Below are 17560 nucleotides of genomic sequence, written 5' to 3'. Positions count from 1 at the left end.
GCTGCTCGTATTCCTTGCTTTAGCCACTGTGATGCAAAGAAAGTGTTATTACTGTTTTCACACCTAGAAAGGGCATTCTCTGCACTGCAAATCAGATGGGAAAATCTGTGCAGCATGATCCTGTTTTTGCCAGGTCATTAATGCACTGGTGCCAGCAGGGCACATCAGGTCCAGGGCCCTTAACAGCCACATGAAAATTGCAGGATATGCAGATGTACAACCTGAACTTCTGTATGGTAAACTATAAGCACTGCTACCTAGTACTGGGTATTTAAGTTTATTGTCAGTTTTATCAATTGCATTAATGTTCATTTTTTGGTTGCAAAAGATGTATTTAGCTTACAAAAATGGCTCCTCTCAGATATAAGAATTTCCATGCAGTAAAACTGGGCCTTTGAGGGCTTGTCCAGACTTGGCAGCAAAGTGCACATTCTCCTTGTTTGTTTATCACCTTCCTTGGGGTCCACCTAGTTTTTTCTTTGGTAATCCATTCTTTTTGGTGTCCTAACATGAAATAGGCATATATTATGTAGCAGACTATGCCACTCCCCCCCCCTGCAAAAATGGCATCCATCCTCTCCTGCAGCCCCAAACTCACTGCCACCCCATCCCAGTTCCATCTATGGTATTATTTCCAGGGCACTTTTTGAGTGGTTTCAGTGTGTGTGTGTGTGTGTGTAGCAATCTCTTTTTACCTGAATTTATTTTGGGGCTAAGTTCATTCTGAACAAAAGTCAAGTGATTCCACGAGCTGCAAGGGGGACAGGACTCTGTGGAAACAAAGAAGAAAAGCCATTTCTAGACAGGATTGCAGTCTTTTTTAAAGGTTCAAGTTCATAGCTTGCAGGTTCTTCAGGACCCAACCTTGCTTCTGGATTCTAGGCCATGGCTGTGTCCTAGAATGTACTAGCTCCAAGCTGTTTTCTGTGCCCACTGTTGGAAGACTTGATTGCTCACATCCATGCATAGGCAGCTCGTGCTTCATGTGGGGCTGCCCATGAGAAGTGTTCAGAAAATCTGATCAGTGCAGAATACCACAGTTCAACTCATGACTGAAGACTGTGAGTTGGCATATGCACAGGACACCTATATGGAAATTGCCACATTGGCCACCAGTGTGCATATGAGCACACTGCAAAATGCTGGTCTAAACCATGCTGGTCCTTAATGACCTAAGGACTAGGACATCTCAGAGAAACACATTCTCTGATACAATCCTTTCCAAAGGTGGAAGTCCTGCTTCAGGTTCAGTCTCTTGGGTCTCCTCAAGAGCCATTCTGTTTTAGTTGACTATTATTTTGACCGTATCTTATGTCCTTTTTAATGTGTGGTTTCATGGAATTGCTGTTTGTGCCACTCTGGGAGCAGGAGCTGGAAGGCAGCCTAGAAAATCCTGTAAGTAAATACAGTTAAATAAATAATTACATTGTTGGTAATTATCTTGTATAGTAGGTATGTATATGTATCTTGGTAGTAGGTGCGCAGAAATGCGTCATAAATAAACCCATAGTATTTCTCAATATGGTAACGTCGTTTACAAAGCCACCTCAGCACTTTTCAAGCAGTATCATACCACTTTACGTGGGCATGCATCCCCCGCCCCCCAAGAATCATGGGAGTTGTAGTTCGTTAAGGGTATAAAGCATTGTTAGGAGAACCTGATTCCCCCTCACAGAGCTACAATTCTGTGTGGTTTAGCTATGGAACTCTTGACTGTTTAAAGTGGTATGATGCTGTTTTTAAATGTATTGTGCAGATGGAGCCTTAATAGTGCTGTACAAAAGTTATATTAAAAAGAACAAACCCTGCCCATAGGCTTACAAATTAACAGGTGTGTTAGCATGATTATTGTTCCTAGTCCAGACATTTCCAGAGCATTTTAAGATATCGTTTATAAGGCAAATGTCAGTTTTCCTGTTGATATTTTAGGTTAAGAATGTAAAACATTTGCATCAGTAATGTTACCTGTCCAAGTTGCTGTTGAGTGCAAGCACGTGCGCGCGTGTGCGCACACACACACACGTAAAGCAGTGGGATTAACTTAACATTTCCCCTTTGTCCTAAAATGAATGGGTGTTTTTCTTTTCTTTTAAGCAAGCTTGCATATGCCTGAGTAAGAAAGAAAACTTATTTTATTTTATTTTTTAAAACCCTGCTTTTACAAGTGTTTAAACAGCTAGAGATTGATGCAGTATATTCCCATCCCATGGTGAAAAATGAAGTAAATTCCAGACTGTGTGGTTTTGTTGGTAATATTTTCCCAATGTAATTGGTTGCTGGCCAAACAAAGAAAGCTCTTTCTAATAGCATACATAATGATGGAACCAAATAAGTAAGTGCTTATAGAATTATGTTAAAAAAAACGCCCAACAATATGTTTGTCTGGCATGAAATTATGTAACAAATACAAAGGAACAGCTGATGGGAGACAGCACGGCATCAGTTTCCTTGGGTTTGTAGATTTGCAATATCACCAGTTTAATTAAGCTAAAATACGTTATTTCAGCAATCCTGAATCTATTCTATGAACAGCACACAAGTTGCATAGGTGAACAGTGCAGTTTTTAATGTCTCTTAAAAGGATAGGAAAAGGCTGTGTTCTTACAGAGCTGCAAGATATTAAATACCCTTAAGGTGATTTAATGTAACAGATGTAGATGTTTCTTTGGGAATTTCATGACAGTTCGTTTAAAGTAAGAGCAAAACCTCAAGGGAGACGATGCTTCCCCAGTTGAAGCTGTACAGCACATAACATTTAGAAATGTGTAACGCATGTCAATCTAGCATGGAATAATGTGTAATCGTTTTGCAACAGTTTAGACGTTTGGGCAATCTCATCATTGCAAACCATCTCAGGGAAATGGCTTAATTTTGAAATCAGCGATGAATAAACATTTCAGTGGTGTCACAGCATGCAGTTCTGGTTTTCCTTAATGCCATCTGTGAAGTTGTTAAACAAGAATTTCTAGCTCTGAATAAAAAGCTACCAGCCCAACAGTTTACCATTCTGTTTTTCTGTTATCAGTGATTGAGCAGACCGATCTCGCAAGGCATGTCCAAAGCCTAATCCAGCCCCGTGGCCGGTTTTATCTGGCCCCGTGGCAGTTTATTTCTTGGGGTCAAATCCCCCCCAAAACCTCAAATAGTTCAATCCTTAAAAAAGCTCAACAACTATGGTTAGGCCTCACACATGTTCACTTCATCAGATCTGGCCCTCTTTGAAAAACGTTTGGGCACCCCGGTCTAGATCCATGCAGCTGACGGATATTTATGGATAGGGATTATAATAATATTATAATAATTTATTATTTATACCCCGTCCATCTGGCTAGGTTTCCCCAGCCACTCTGGGTGGCTCCCAACATCATCATCATCATCAATCCATAAAACATCAAACATTAAAAACTTACCTAAACAGGGCTGCCTTCAGATGTCTTCTAAAAGTCAGAGAGTTGTTTATTTCCTTGACATCTGATGGGAGGGAGTTCCACAGGGTGGCGCCACTACTGAGAAGGCCCTCTGCCTGGTTCTCTGTAGCTTCACTTCTCACAGTGAGGGAACTGCCAGAAGACCCTCGAAGCTGGGCCTCAGGGTCCGGGCAGAATGATGGCGGAGATGCTCCTTCAGGTATGCTTGAAATATAGTAAATAAATACACAGCCTGCTGAATCAAGCCAATGACCCACCTAGTCCAGCACCCTGTTCTCCCAGTGGTCAACCAGATGCATGTAGGAAACCTGCAAACAGCACCTGAGTGCAAGAGCAGACTGTTCCTAATATTTAGAGAGCAGTGTTTCCCATCTCAGTTTGAAAATAATAATTGATCTTATGATATTTGATCTATGGTGCACGGCTGGATGACACAAATATGAATTCCTAAGTAGCACCTTAGAGACCAACTACGTTTGTCATTGGTATGTTATGTTTCTAACGAAAAGCAGCGAAATAAAGCATGGGTACTATATTCCAGTGATAGCGCAGCACCAAGATTTTGATGCTTTGGATCAGAAAACAGGCGTACTGGCAATCAAAAAGCTCCCTTAAAAATTGCCTCAAAGAAAGAGAAGAATAGCTATGAGACACTGTGACAAAAACAAATATTTCACTAGGCAGCTAGTGAATCAATTTAGGTCTTTGAAAAGCAGGTGACGAAATGGCAGTTCATTACTAGACAGAAAAGATTATAAGGTGGGCTTTTCGAGGAGTATTTTCACATCTTTTAAGGGAAAGGTCGTGAAACCATCTAATAATCTTCTTAATCCATTGTTCTAATACATTCTGTGTTAGCAAAGCTGGATATCATTTACAATTTTAACATGCCAGTACTGCAGTGAGAGCATGCACCCTCTCTAATCCATCTGTAAAAGCACACACCTCACCTCTGATAGGTCGCCTTAATGCTGCAATTAGCGAATCACAACACTGGCCCTATCTCAGCCGGGATTGGCTGCCTGCCAGCTACTAACAATGTCATTGGAGGTTTCTAGAATCCTCTCCATCTTTTGTTATACAGGTGAAGCTCCTGGGCTCCAGGAGGCCTCAAGGCCTAAGCCTGCATTGCATGCATACAAACCTGGCTGTGGCCTCCAATGCCTGCATACATAACAGGGTTGTTGTTGTTGTTGTTTCTTTTGCAGCGACTTACCTTGAGGCACGTCAACAGCAACCAGTGTCTCGATGAACCCTCTGAAGACGACAAAATGGTTCCTACCATGAAAGACTGCAGTGAAAGCCGATCTCAGCAGTGGCTGCTCCGGAATATGACCTTGGGTGCCTAAAAGCCGCGAAAGACTCGCTGTGTTTCCTCGCCAGGCCTCGCAAGGCTCTAGACCTCTTGCACTTCACACAGTTTGAGCGAACAGAAGTCTTTTCCTCTTCCCATGTTACCGGTGAAGTGAAAGGTTTTGGATGCTCGGTGAAAAGCCTATCTGCTTTTTAATTGCTTAAAGCATGTTTGCACTTTTCCCTTCAGATTTTTTATCTTTTATTTTTTACTCATTCAGCTAAACACACAAGCGCTCTACATACCGTAAAACATATGCTATGATCAAGACACGGTATTCTTGAGGAAAAATCAGACTCGCGGAAAGCATTACAAAGCTGAACTCCAAGGTTTTGTGGGGAGTGGGCTTGCTGTTGGTTCTGTCATGTAACGTTGCTTGAAAGTGACCATGTTAAATGCCTTATGAAACCCACTTGTATCGTGAGAGATTATATCTTTTATTTATTAAGTCAATGTGCTTGTACTGGCCCCTTCATGGCAGCAGAGGAAGAATTCGTTTTTAATCTGCTACTGGCCGTAACCAGCAGATAGCTCAGCTGAAAGAATTTCTGAGCAGTAAATTTACTGTATATAATGGGTGTCTTTCATGTATAATATCGGGGGTGGTGGCATTCCTGTTCTTGAAACGCCTTTGGAATATCGGCAAAACTAAATGAAGGCTATATGCTGGCAGATGGGAGGTAAAATTGAAAGGTAATACAAAAAGGTAATACAATGAAACTGAATTCATATCGTCCACAGATAGCATACACTCCTGGCAAAGTATAAGCCTTTGTGAAGCATAGTAATGCCTCTGGCCAATTCTCACAAACTCCCATTAATGGTGCAACTATAAGAGGTAGTAAAAATTGATCATCTTGAGTTGGAGTGAAACTCCTGAAACTTGTTCTTTAAAAGTGTCAAGAGCAGGTTTATGCTAGGCACTTTACCGGCGTTCAAGTTAAGCTTCATTGCATTAACTGTCCACTTTTCCATATTGATTATATTTATTTTTTTTTGAAAGATTGCTTTTGGTATTGCAGCAGATTAAGCATATGTACAGCCCCACCTAAAAACGTCAAAGCTTCCACCTATTAATAAGTCTAGTTGAATGGTTTTATATATAGCCATAATAGAAACGAGACTAATTAAAAAGCATATCTAATAAGCGACCTGAAACGTAGCCACATTGGGAGCCGAGTTTGCTCAGTAGGTGGTTAAACTATAAATAATAATATTTTAATTAAAAAGAGGGGTAATTGTATGGCATAACTATACCTATATGTAAGTGGGAACACTTTGGACTAACATTTGACTCTTCAGTGGTTCCAATATTAGGTCTATAAGGAGCAATATTGAATCTAGGGACGGGTTTGTGTGCTTGGCTATAGTTGGATTTACAGACTCCTTGTATGTCAGGGCCATTTGCCATGTCAAATGATTGTGCTTCATTGAATGGTATGAATTTGTCCACATTGCTTCCACAATACCCTGGAGAGCTTGGCTAGCCCTATCGCTACCACATTGCCACAACACCTTGGACTTTAGGAGTCAGATAGAGCCTGTTTCTCTAGGTGAGACCTGATACACTGTGTTTCCCTTACAGATATATATCACCTGCCTGGAGTTTGAATATGCATATTTCTCTTATCCATCCACCCATAGAAGTATTCTAAGCTGCTACCATATCAGTATACTAGACCTCCAAACAGGCTGTCAAGAGCCCAGCAGAGTCAGAGGTGAAAAATAGGGTGTAAATAGACCAGTGATCAGGTTCCAAAAGAAGCAGGCAATGATCCCGTCAGCCCAGAAGCAGGTGGTGTCCTCTGAGAATAGCTGGTGTTCAGATATCACTCATAAAACTATATAGGAAGTTGCCTTATAGTAAAGTCAGACCATTGAGCCATCTTACTCTGCACTGTCTATACAGACTGACAGCAGCTCTCCAGGGTTTATGGGGATATTCCCAGACCTACCTGGAGATGGGGTTTGAAGCTGGAGCTGCCTTCTTCATGCAAGGCAGATGCTCTACCACTAAGCTACAGCGCTTCCCCTAACAAGACTAGTTAGTTAATATAGTTAATGTAAATAGGCTGTATCGGCTTGGCTGATGCCGGCCAGATGCCGGATGAGGCAAGGCAGGATTCTGATTAGCACCTTATATGGTGGACAAGTTGCCCAGATGTAAAGAGCCTAGGAGAGTTCTTAAATAAAGGCTGTGGCATCCTTAATGGCTCCCCTGGTCAGCCTCCTACAACTGCCAGTGTAGTGCTGGGGAAGATGTTATCTGGAACTTGGGAAACTATAAGGTCTCTGTAAGGGCCTTGGCCCATTGGAGGAATGCCCAAGTTTTTATCAGTGAGCAGAGCACTGGTTGGAATAAACCTTTGCTAAGAGTCCATATGAATCTTATTTTGGTATTTTAAGAAGTGCCTCTCTTTCTGTCAGAGAGAAATCTCTCAGCACCACCTGATAAGTCATCTCTATGCATAAGAAAGTAAGAAAAGCCTGCTGGATCAGGCCAGTGACCCATCTAGTCCAGCATCCTGTTCTCCCTGTAGCCAACCACATGCCTGTGGGAAACCCTCATTCTCCCCTCCTGATGTTTCCAGCAACTGGTATTCAGAAGGATTCTGCCTTCGGCCATGGAGGCAGAGAATAGCCATTGTGGCTAGTCAGCATGGATAGCCTTTACTGCCATGAAATTGTCAAATTCTCTTTACTGCCACCAGTGAAGGGCATTATATGGGACTTCTTGTTTTAAGCTACATGTCAGTTTGAACCACAGTTTTTAATAGCAAGAGTAACAGTTCAGGTCACCTACCAGCCCTGGCTGGTGTCTACTGAGGACTAGAAGTTGGTTACCTGGTTGAGCAGGCAAGACAAGAGCAATCATTGCTTCTCAGTGTAATGACTGAGAAGCTGGCTTTAAATGAGCTGGTTTTATATGCTATGGGTGCCTCCAGTGGCTTGTGAGGTCAGCTGGCCAACTTCAACTTGTGGGATCTGCTAGCAGTATGCTGGCTGGTAAGGTAGCCTAGTCTGGCTGGCTAACTTAGGAACAAAAGTGCCAATGATAACAGGAAGTAAGACGCAGAAAGCTGTTTGCTGGAGATCCCAGTCTGAGACAAATACACACACTTACACCAACTAGGCAGATGAAAGAGTTGTCTAGAACATTAGTGGCCTGTTCTGCTCAGAGGACAGAAGGGAATTGTGTATCAGTAACCACCTGGGAAGAAGTCTTACCATAAGGCAGGACATTCCAGTCCATTGCAATTCAATGCAGAAAGATTAAAAACAAGCAGCCCAGAGGACAGTGATAGCAGCATGGTCCTGTTTCACTTTTGCCCAGTGGTCCCCACTGGTGGACTTCTGGAGATAATGAATTGCACAATAATCTGGCAGGAATTGTCAGAGTCTTAAGCAGGCAAGCCAAGGCATTGCCAAAATCAGTCTGAAGTACAAGCAATTGGTCAGGCCAAAACAGAGGTGCTCTGTGTGATTATATAGTCAGATTTTCAACTCCAATGTGTCATTTTGCACTGGGCCAGAAGATAAAGGCAATGCGTCCTCTGTTTTCATGTGGTCAAAGTTCCTGTTTTGTAACTCCTGTTTTGTCCCAATGAGATCCTCATTGGGTGGCTAAGTATGTGGACCTAGGTTCAAGGTTCCTCAGTTGCACTCAGGGGTATGTGTGCTGGGCAGCATCAAGGTTCAGGTGATCCAGTCCTCCTCCTAGTAAGCTGGCCTACTGAACTTTGGTGCCAGATTTTCTGGTTCAAGCTCAATGGCATTTTACAGTGGGAGACCCTGGTCAGGCGCAAGGGTCAGGTCCCTTGTTCTTCACTGATCCCACAGCATCCTTAGGGAGGAGCTGGCATCCTCCTGCTTTTCACTACTGTGGTATCTGCGACCAAACAGTTTGATAGGAGAGCAGGAACTGCCAGCAGTTCAGTGTCACCAAGAGATCAAACTGCTGCAAAACAAAGTAAAATGGGTCTGTTCAAGTTGAAGGTAGTCGAGCCAAGATAGAGAACCTACACCTTCTATGTGAATAAGAAAGTAACAATGAACCTAACCGACCTAGCCAGTCACTGCAATCCTGTGCACACTTACAAGGGAGTGAATGCCACCGAACACAGTGAAACTTACATCTGAGTGAATATGCATAGATTGCACTATACCATGAATGAGCAGAATCTAAAGCTATCTGCTACAATTTAAAATGGCATTGTCGCACAAACAATGCTATATCAAATAATTAAGAGCATGCCACCAGATAATAGGAAAGTAAGTTCTCCAGAAGTTCAACTTGAGTTGCAGTTGCGGGCCAACTCTCTTGTTATTTCCTCTTCTCTGCATGGGGGGGGGGGATAAAAAGAGGTTGCAGTTGGTAGAATGGATGGATGATGATGATGATGGAAGAAGCTTATTGGACCTCACCTGCAATGGGAAATGATGTCCAATAGGAAATGATGTCCAGAGAGCATCATTTCCCACCAGTCCCAATGGGCCTTCTTCATTGCATTTATATCTCTCTTCCCCAACTTTTGACCTCTTTCCCCGTTAGGGGGAGGTGAAAGAGTAGCGGGCAATGAAGGGCAGGGTGAGGCATGAGCAGGATCAAGACAAGGTGCCTGCTTGAGGTACCAATCTTTATTCTGCTTGCTGCTAATTCTATCCAGGATGCCCACCAAGCTGAACTCATTGCTCTCCCCATTCTTGCTGATAAGCGAGTATAAAACTGACAACTTAAAAGTTTCCACCACAGTTCTGCTATTATATTCCTGTGTGGCCTTGGCAAACTGTTTAGGCTGAAAGTGGATTGTGGCATTTTTTATGTTTTATGTGTGGTGCCCTCTCTGTGTTTAGTAGACAAATGCAGAATTCACTGTTTGGGCATTTAAAGGAAACTCAGTGCCCATGTTTTAGGTCAAGGACTTTACGGTATCAACAAGTTGTGGGTTCAATGTTAAAGCTGCTTTTGAAAAATGTAGATCTCGATTTCTCTTCATTTCCCCATCTGTAAAATGGGGCCAGTTGTTCCCGATTTTCACAGGGGTGTACTGAGGGCTAAATAATATTTGTATATAGCTTTTGAAATGTAAAATTATTCTTATTATTATTATCATAATTCAGAAATGCTCTAACAAACCTCACAGTTCTTGGTTACAGTCATAGAACGACAGAGGAACACAAAGCTTATAGAGGAATGTATGAAATGTGAATATTCTGAAGGCAAGAACAGTATTATAAACAAGGCAAGAGTATTAAAGTCCCTTATCCTGGACAACCTTATGAATTACTTGAAGAAGGTGGGATGCGTGTGTAAATTATGAGCCAGTGGTAATGAACTCACTTTGTCTTCAAAGACAGCTTCTAGACTGTTGAGACCCAAGAATGGTATTTTTTATCTAATTGCAAACTAGTTAGGTAGCCTTTCAAAAAGAGATTAGTACTGTACTCTAACGAACACAGTCCAGTATTTTCTTTTACTTGAAAGTAATGAAGATCATATCTGATCCTATAAATTTTGTTGCATCTCATTTGTAGATGCTAAATACAGTCTCGAATGAGGGAAAAATACTGCTGAAGGTGCTGAAGTGCAAAGCTATGAATTAGACTATAATGGTTTAGGGAGGAAATTTGAAGTAGGATTTCACAATGTCACTGTCTTCTAAGTCCTTCTGCATAGTAATAGTCTTTGGATACATCTGCCGTTTCCAGCAGGGCATTGTAATTAACTGTTGTGACAGCTGTGGTTTGAGAATTCCAAGTGTATTCTCTCTCTCTCTCTCTCTCTCACACACACACACACTTGTATTTCAATGTATTGAATAGATTAAACATCTGCTATTACTGTACAGCATATGAACGCATCTGGTAAGATTACACCACTTTTTTTAAAAAAAAAACATTTTTATTAATTTTCCAATAAAAACAGCCAATTAACATATTCATAATCATAATCCAATTAAAAACAATAAATTAAAATAAAAAACATCAAATTACAGTCCAAATTATTAATTATTACCGGTAATTTTTCCGGGCTCCCCATAGTCTGGACCTCTTGAAGTATATCTCCAATATCTTCGTTCCTGCCTTCTTCTTCTTGTTCTCATATTTTCCACATTCCAATCTTAACGCTTTAAAGTTCTCCGTCCCTGGCTATGCGATTCTCAATCATGTCAGAAATTATATATCCTTTGATCCATCGAATACAGCTTTATTTGTAAATATGTATTTTTCCAACTATTTGCCAGCACAGCTTTTCCTACTTCATTCCAATCTTCCAATCCTGGCTGTTGTCCAAGTCTATTGTTTAGAGTTTAATGACACAGCAACTCCTGTGTTGTTAAGTTATTCCAATCCGGGCTGTTGTCCAAGCCTGTCGTTTGATGTTATGCATACTGTTTGCAATATTGCAATGTAAATGAACTGTATTCCACAGATATAAGTCATTTGGTGATAAATCAGCTTTTGGAGACCACACAATCCCCCCTTCTGGGCCCTAGGGGGGGGTGCTACACATCCATTTAGCCTTATCTCTCGCTCATAATGAAGAAATTCTGCAAACAGATGCACTGTATGTTATCCCAAATTATTGCCTCAAGTCACTACAAAGTCAGCCAGCAAGCATCTCCCACTTCCCTCAAAAAAGGGAGGAACTCTTTTTTCTGTGCTGCATCATTTTAACAAGCGTCATCTTGTTTCTTCTTTTATCTTTATCAAGTCTTTCAAATCTAAGTAAAGCTGTGCAATTGAATACATAATTATAAATAAAAGTCCATCTGTACTTTTTTTTTAAAAAAAGAGGTTTCTTAATGAGGCTTGGCGTACCGATCACCCCCGTAATCCAAACACCATGATGAGAATCTCTTTGAAGTCCGAGCTTAAACACCAGGGACTGTGCCATTCTGCAGGTTTTTTCCCAGTCTTCTTCGGTCCAGACTATGTCTGTTTATTGTCCAAATCTAATTATTTTATCAAACAGATATTTCCAGCTATGAGAGTGGCTTCAGAAAGTGCCAGCCATGTCGTGCTCTGGGACCCAGTGTCCTGCCACTTGCACCTTGATGCAAGCTGACAGTCTCGGACAATCTGCAGGTCTACAAGACAGTCCTCCCCCACCCTGGGGAGTCTGCCAGGGCTAATTATCCCCATATCAACCCTGAATTACTGGCACAGCTGAGGTCCGATCATATGGGAGTCAGCCATTTCTCACCGCCGGAAACAGGAAACCGGAGATTACACCACTTCTAAACTGCTACTAAATATAAGCTACTGTTTGATCTCAAGGTGTTGAATGAACAGCAGCAATGTGTTTTCTTTTTTTAATTAGGTTATGTGAACTATTGGTGTTAAAAGTATTTTCAAACATTCACACATTCTCCTGGAATCCCAGTTCCGTCATTTCAAATACAAGGAAGTCGTCTTTTGCCCCCAAACAGCAGGTGGCCAAGGCAGCTGATAAGTCTGTATCTTTGCAGTGGGGACCAGACTCAATGTATCTATCCAGTGATGGCCAAACTTGGCCCTCCAGCTGTTTTGGGACTACAACTCCCATAATCCCTAGCTAACAGGACCAGTGGTCAGGGATGATGGGAATTGTAGTCCCAAAACAGCTGGAGGGCCAGGTTTGGCCATCACTGATCTAGGCCATTCAATACATGACATGCAGGCAAATCCAAGTTTAGCTTAAGTATACTGATATGGGAAGTCCCAGCCTCCTGATGAGTATACTTATATGGTATGCATGTTTGCAAACATTTGTCACACCCACATAGCTTTACGTGTATATGTAAGACATCTCAAGTTGTGTAACTAAAAAGCATAATTTATGAAGTGGCCCTTTAAAATGACAATGGTGGACTTTGCAGTGGTTTTTTTTAATAAAAAATATATTATTTCCCATGTTCGAAGGAACCTGCGTCTGAGGAATTGCTCATAAAGCTTCTTGAAATGTTGGAACGCAAATACATATTTCATATGTACGAGTGGACAGTGCATTAAGAATTACACCATTTTAAATGTTGTAACAGTTATTAAATGTTAACTCTGCTGTAAATTTTAAATATTTATACATTTTGTAGAAATAAAATATGCCAGTTTAGTTTTATTTTAGTTTGACTTTGTCTTTGTTGTAGGCATATCTTCCTGTAATCAAATAATAAGCATTTTACCAGAAGTGTAAGTCATTTGTATATTATATAGGACAGTTTTTTTAAAAAAAGAAGCAGCAGCAATTGGATGTTTTATGTATGAAAAAGCAACCTGTATGAAATAGGTTCATACATATATCTTTATTGTGCTTGATGATTGTAATAGTGTGGTGACTTGGATGTTTGGTTATGCCATTGTAGATGCCAACATCACAGGCAGAATTTCCCTCTCTCTTCTCAGGTGAATTTCAAATACTGTACAATCCCTTTCAGTGGAGCCAGTTCACCATTCATTTGCCAGGCATCAAGGGATACATAATGCTTGTGTGAATCAAGCCCATAGGCCGCAATTCCATTATGTATCCATAAGTCTAACTGACTGTGCAACAAGTTTTGAATGCATAGCTGTGTGCAAGTATACATATGCCAGGATTTCTGCCAGCAAGGATGTGTCCTCCACAAGCTGTGAAAATGTGCGCACAGAACACCTCAGAATTGTAAGAGAGAATGGAGAAACACTGTGTTGCTGATTAATAATCCTTTCCATGTTTTGAAATGAGCTGATTTGAATGGGGCTAGTGATAGTCCAAGCTTTACAAATCGGAGAAAATATGGGAGGGGAAACTATGCCCTTTTTACTGTGAGGCGATACTTTTCTGCCACCCATTTGTTCTCTTACGTTTCCTTTCTAAGGTTCCTGATATAACGGGGTGCAGAAGAAAGCCATATCTGACATTTGGTGACTGATACTTAACAGCTCTGCATAGGTGCTCAGGATGTGTGTGGAGAGAAACATGTTCATGGCCAGCCCCACTCTCAACTTATGTCTTCCTTGTCTTGTCTGCACAAACCCAATGTGCTTATCAGCTGCACGTTTGAACTGGAACCTGCAAAACACACACGAACAAGCAAATACATACACAGTGGCTTGTCTCGCACATATTGCCAAGCCCTTGGTTTGTTTAACAAATGGGGAGTTGTCCCACAGGTGACCAAGCAAACCATGGCTTGATTCTCCAATACAGTGGTACCTCTTGTTGCGAATGGGATCCGTTCCGGAGGCCCGTTCGCAACATGAAAAGGCCGCATCCTGAAGCGCCGCATCTGCGCATGTGCGTGATGCAATGTGGCGCTTCTGTGCATGCACAAAGCGTGATTTGGCACTTCTATGCATTCACACAGGTTACAGACGTGCCGAACCCAGAGGTAACCCATTCTGGGACTTCCGGGTTCGGGGCATCCGTAACCTGAAAAGACGCAACCCGCAGCGGACGTATCATGAGGTATGACTGTATTTGGATTGTTTTCCAGTTGCTATAGCCCCATACCTTTGTAGATAGTTTTCACACCCTCCGTGTGTCCCTATTTTCCAGGGACAGTCCCAGATTCACAGTAGCCGTCCCAGTTTCTGATTTGGTCCTGGAATGTCCTGCTTTTCCTTAGGACGTCCCTATTTTTATCACAGTAAAATTGGAGGGTAGGGTAAGACATCACAATTTTTACTGGATAAATGTTGGAGGGTATGGAGTTATGCAATCCCCAAGCCAAGGAAATAAGTAACTATGCAACCTTTGCTGTGTCCATAGTTAAATTCCTTCAGTAGCACCTTAAAGACCAACTAAGTTTATATTTTGGTATGAGCTTTCGTGTGCATGCACACTTCTTCAGATGAAAGCTCATACCAAAATATAAACTTAGTTGGTCTTTAAGGTGCTACTGAAGGAATTTTTTTATTTTGCTTCGACTCAGACCAACACGGCTACCTACCTGTAACTATCCATAGTTACATTTCTGAGCAGGATTCGCACAGTTTAGCTAAAATGAACCATGAGGGACGCGGGTAGCACTGTGGGTTAAACCACTGAGCCTAGGGCTTGCCCATCAGAAGGTCGGTGGTTTGAATCCCCACAATGGGGTAAGCTCCCGTTGCTTGGTCCCAGCTCCTGACAACCTAGCAGTTTGAAAGCACGTCAAAGTGCAAGTAGATAAATTGGTACCGCTACAGCGGGAAGGTAAATGGCGTTTCCGTGTGCTGCTCTGGTTCGCCAGAAGTGGCTTTGTCATGCTGGCCACATGACCTGGAAGCTGTACGCTGGCTCCCTCGGCCAATAACGCGAGATGAGCGCCGCAACCCCAGAGTCGGTCACGACTGGACCTAATGGTCAGGGGTCCCTTTACCTTTACCTTTAAAATGAACCATGGCTTGGCATTATGTGTGGACCAGACCAGTATAATGAACATATGTCTGTACAAGGTTCAAAGGCTACTGTATATAAATTAAGAACATGGTCTTGCTATGATGTAGAAAACTAAAGTAAGTCCCTTTCCACATCTGTGGGATGTTCATTCCCAAATAAATGGCCACCTTCAGGCATGCAGAAGGGTTTGCATCTGTTCAAGAGGCTTTATCTCTCTCACCACAAATACACTTCACTACTCCAGCAGATACCTCTTTACAGTGCCACATTGCAAACTGTTTTTACAGGTTCTCTAACACTGAAAAGCCGCTTGTGATTCAGCATACATAGGCTGTTAGGGGATAAAAAGTAAAATCCTCACAGGCACAAATGTTTGTGGTTGCTTGGCTTAGAGCTATGGTACTTAATTAAAATCGCACTTTAAACATCTATAATGTGGATGGTGCAATTTTTTTCTGAGATACTTTTGAAAAATAAACTTGTGTCAGAAGAAGAGTACATCTATAATCCTTGCAGCTCAAAGAGTGAGAGAGGGAGCTATTTTTAGAAACATAGGCAGCATTTTTTTCCCTTTGCAAAGAGCCAGAGATACCAGTGGGAATAGTTTTATAAAGCAATCATCATCATAATGGTTGGTTTGTGATGCTTTTCATCCATAGCTTTACAACAATAGTCTCTGATTGCATGAAATTATGAAAACAAATCTAAATCTTAACACGTTTCCATGCTTAAAATTAACCAATACTCAAGTGTCAGTTCATGTTAATAGCTAAAGGTAAAAAAAACCAACAAGCATAGATAGATAGATAGATAGATAGATAGATAGATAGATAGATAGATGATAGATAGATAGATAGATAATCTGTTTGAAATGATTTATAAAAGGCAAATAAAAGAGATTATTAGAAATAAAAGATGAATGATGAATGTGGTGCAAATTAAATCTAAGGAGCCTGAAGGAGTTGGGGCAGGAGACAAAATGAGTCCACTCTCCTACATTTCTGAAAGGAAGGTAATTAATAAGGTGTGTTTATTATGGTAAGCTCTGATCACACTCCAATACGGATTTAAAATGTGTGGTCAGCCTAAATACAGTTGCTATAAACTGCATCATTTTTCAACGTCACACTTTTTTTGGGGGGGGGGCTATTTATTTAGAACTGGCATACAGAAAATATACATGGGTTTAGATGCAACAATTTGCAAGCAGCACCCTGCTCACCCAATGGATGGTTTTCTGCCTCCCCTCTCCCTTTACTGAGGCCCCATATACGTTCCCTGAAAAGTCAGTACTGAGGATCGGTGAATGGTGTGAGCTGTCGCATAGGGAGACTTTAGAAGAAAGAGGGAGAGAGTGGAAATTGCAGACACACACGGAGACCCTCGTATGAATGGAAGTAAAAGTAAAAGGTAAGGTAAAGGACCCCTGGATGGGTAAGTCCAGTCAAAGTGCCCACATCTCACCTTAGGATCATTTTGGATCAAGGACTTGGAACCAAGGACTGTATTCCCTTCCGGGAAACTTTGATGTAATTCCCTCCCCCCCCCGCCGCCCCATTTCATCCTATAAGCTGCATTCAGGCCAGCAAGAGCCATGATCAGGGTTCAGGGGCAAATTCCAGCCAGGCAAAACCACCCCAGAAGGTGTGGAGCGGGCATCCCCAAACTCAGCCCTCCAGGTGTTTTGGAACTACAATTCCCATCATCCCTGACCACTGGTCTTGTTAGATAGGGATCATGGGAGTTTTAGTCCCAAAACATCTGGAGGGCCGAGTTTGGGGATGCCTGGTGTGGAGCAAGCCAGTGAGCAGTGTGGTCAAGGGAGAAGGAGGCGTGGCCTGGGAAGAATCCCAAGGGCTAGACAGAGAAACAACATGGGCCACATTTGGAGTTTCCACACCACAAATTTAGATCTAACACAGAGTTCTTGAAATCAAACCAATTTAACAATATGTGAGATCCAAGAGCACTTGCTCCATACACCACCAGGGCTGGACTGGGTGTGTGTTTCTTGAACAGCCAACCCTCCCTATCATGTGCCAAGTCTTTTGAAAAAGGTGGGGATTTCCAAAGCAGTTTTTATACTTTTTAACAGGGATGTGACTCAGCTGTTCCAAAGGGAGGGGGGTTCTAAAATGCATCAAAGCGCTTGGACCCACCTGAAGAATCTCCTTGATTTCTTTCCTGGGAATTTAACTGCATAATTAGCAACTATGCTGATTTCTTATAAAACAGATCCTCTCTGTTATCAAGTTATCTCCATGACTGCCTTGAATAGGCAAATATTGGGTTGGGAGTGGGGGCTTTGGTAGCTAAAAAGCTTCAATTTGTTAAACGTATAAAATCATATGTTAGACGCTCTAAAGAAGTTTGCTCCTATGTTTATTTCTGATGAGCTGAGGTTTTAGTTAACGTAATCTTCTCGTGCATGAGACT

General features: G+C 41.8%; 1 protein-coding gene across 1 annotated transcript in view; it reads left to right on the top strand.

Moving 5' to 3' along the window:
- Positions 1 to 5482, top strand: part of GALNT13 (polypeptide N-acetylgalactosaminyltransferase 13) — a 142775-nt gene extending 137293 nt beyond the window's left edge. The window contains exon 12 of the mRNA XM_035131738.3: positions 4637 to 5482. Coding sequence (XP_034987629.1) covers positions 4637 to 4777 — 141 coding nt within the window. The 3' untranslated portion in view covers positions 4778 to 5482. The remainder of the gene's footprint in view (positions 1 to 4636) is intronic.
- The last annotated feature ends 12078 nt before the right edge of the window (positions 5483 to 17560 follow it).

This window comes from Zootoca vivipara, chromosome 1, assembly GCF_965207765.1.
Source record: "Zootoca vivipara chromosome 1, rZooViv2.hap1.1, whole genome shotgun sequence".
Lineage (NCBI taxonomy): Eukaryota > Metazoa > Chordata > Lepidosauria > Squamata > Lacertidae > Zootoca > Zootoca vivipara.
The sequence above is the reverse complement of the archived record's forward strand: the minus strand, read 5'-3'. Positions and strand labels throughout refer to the sequence as shown.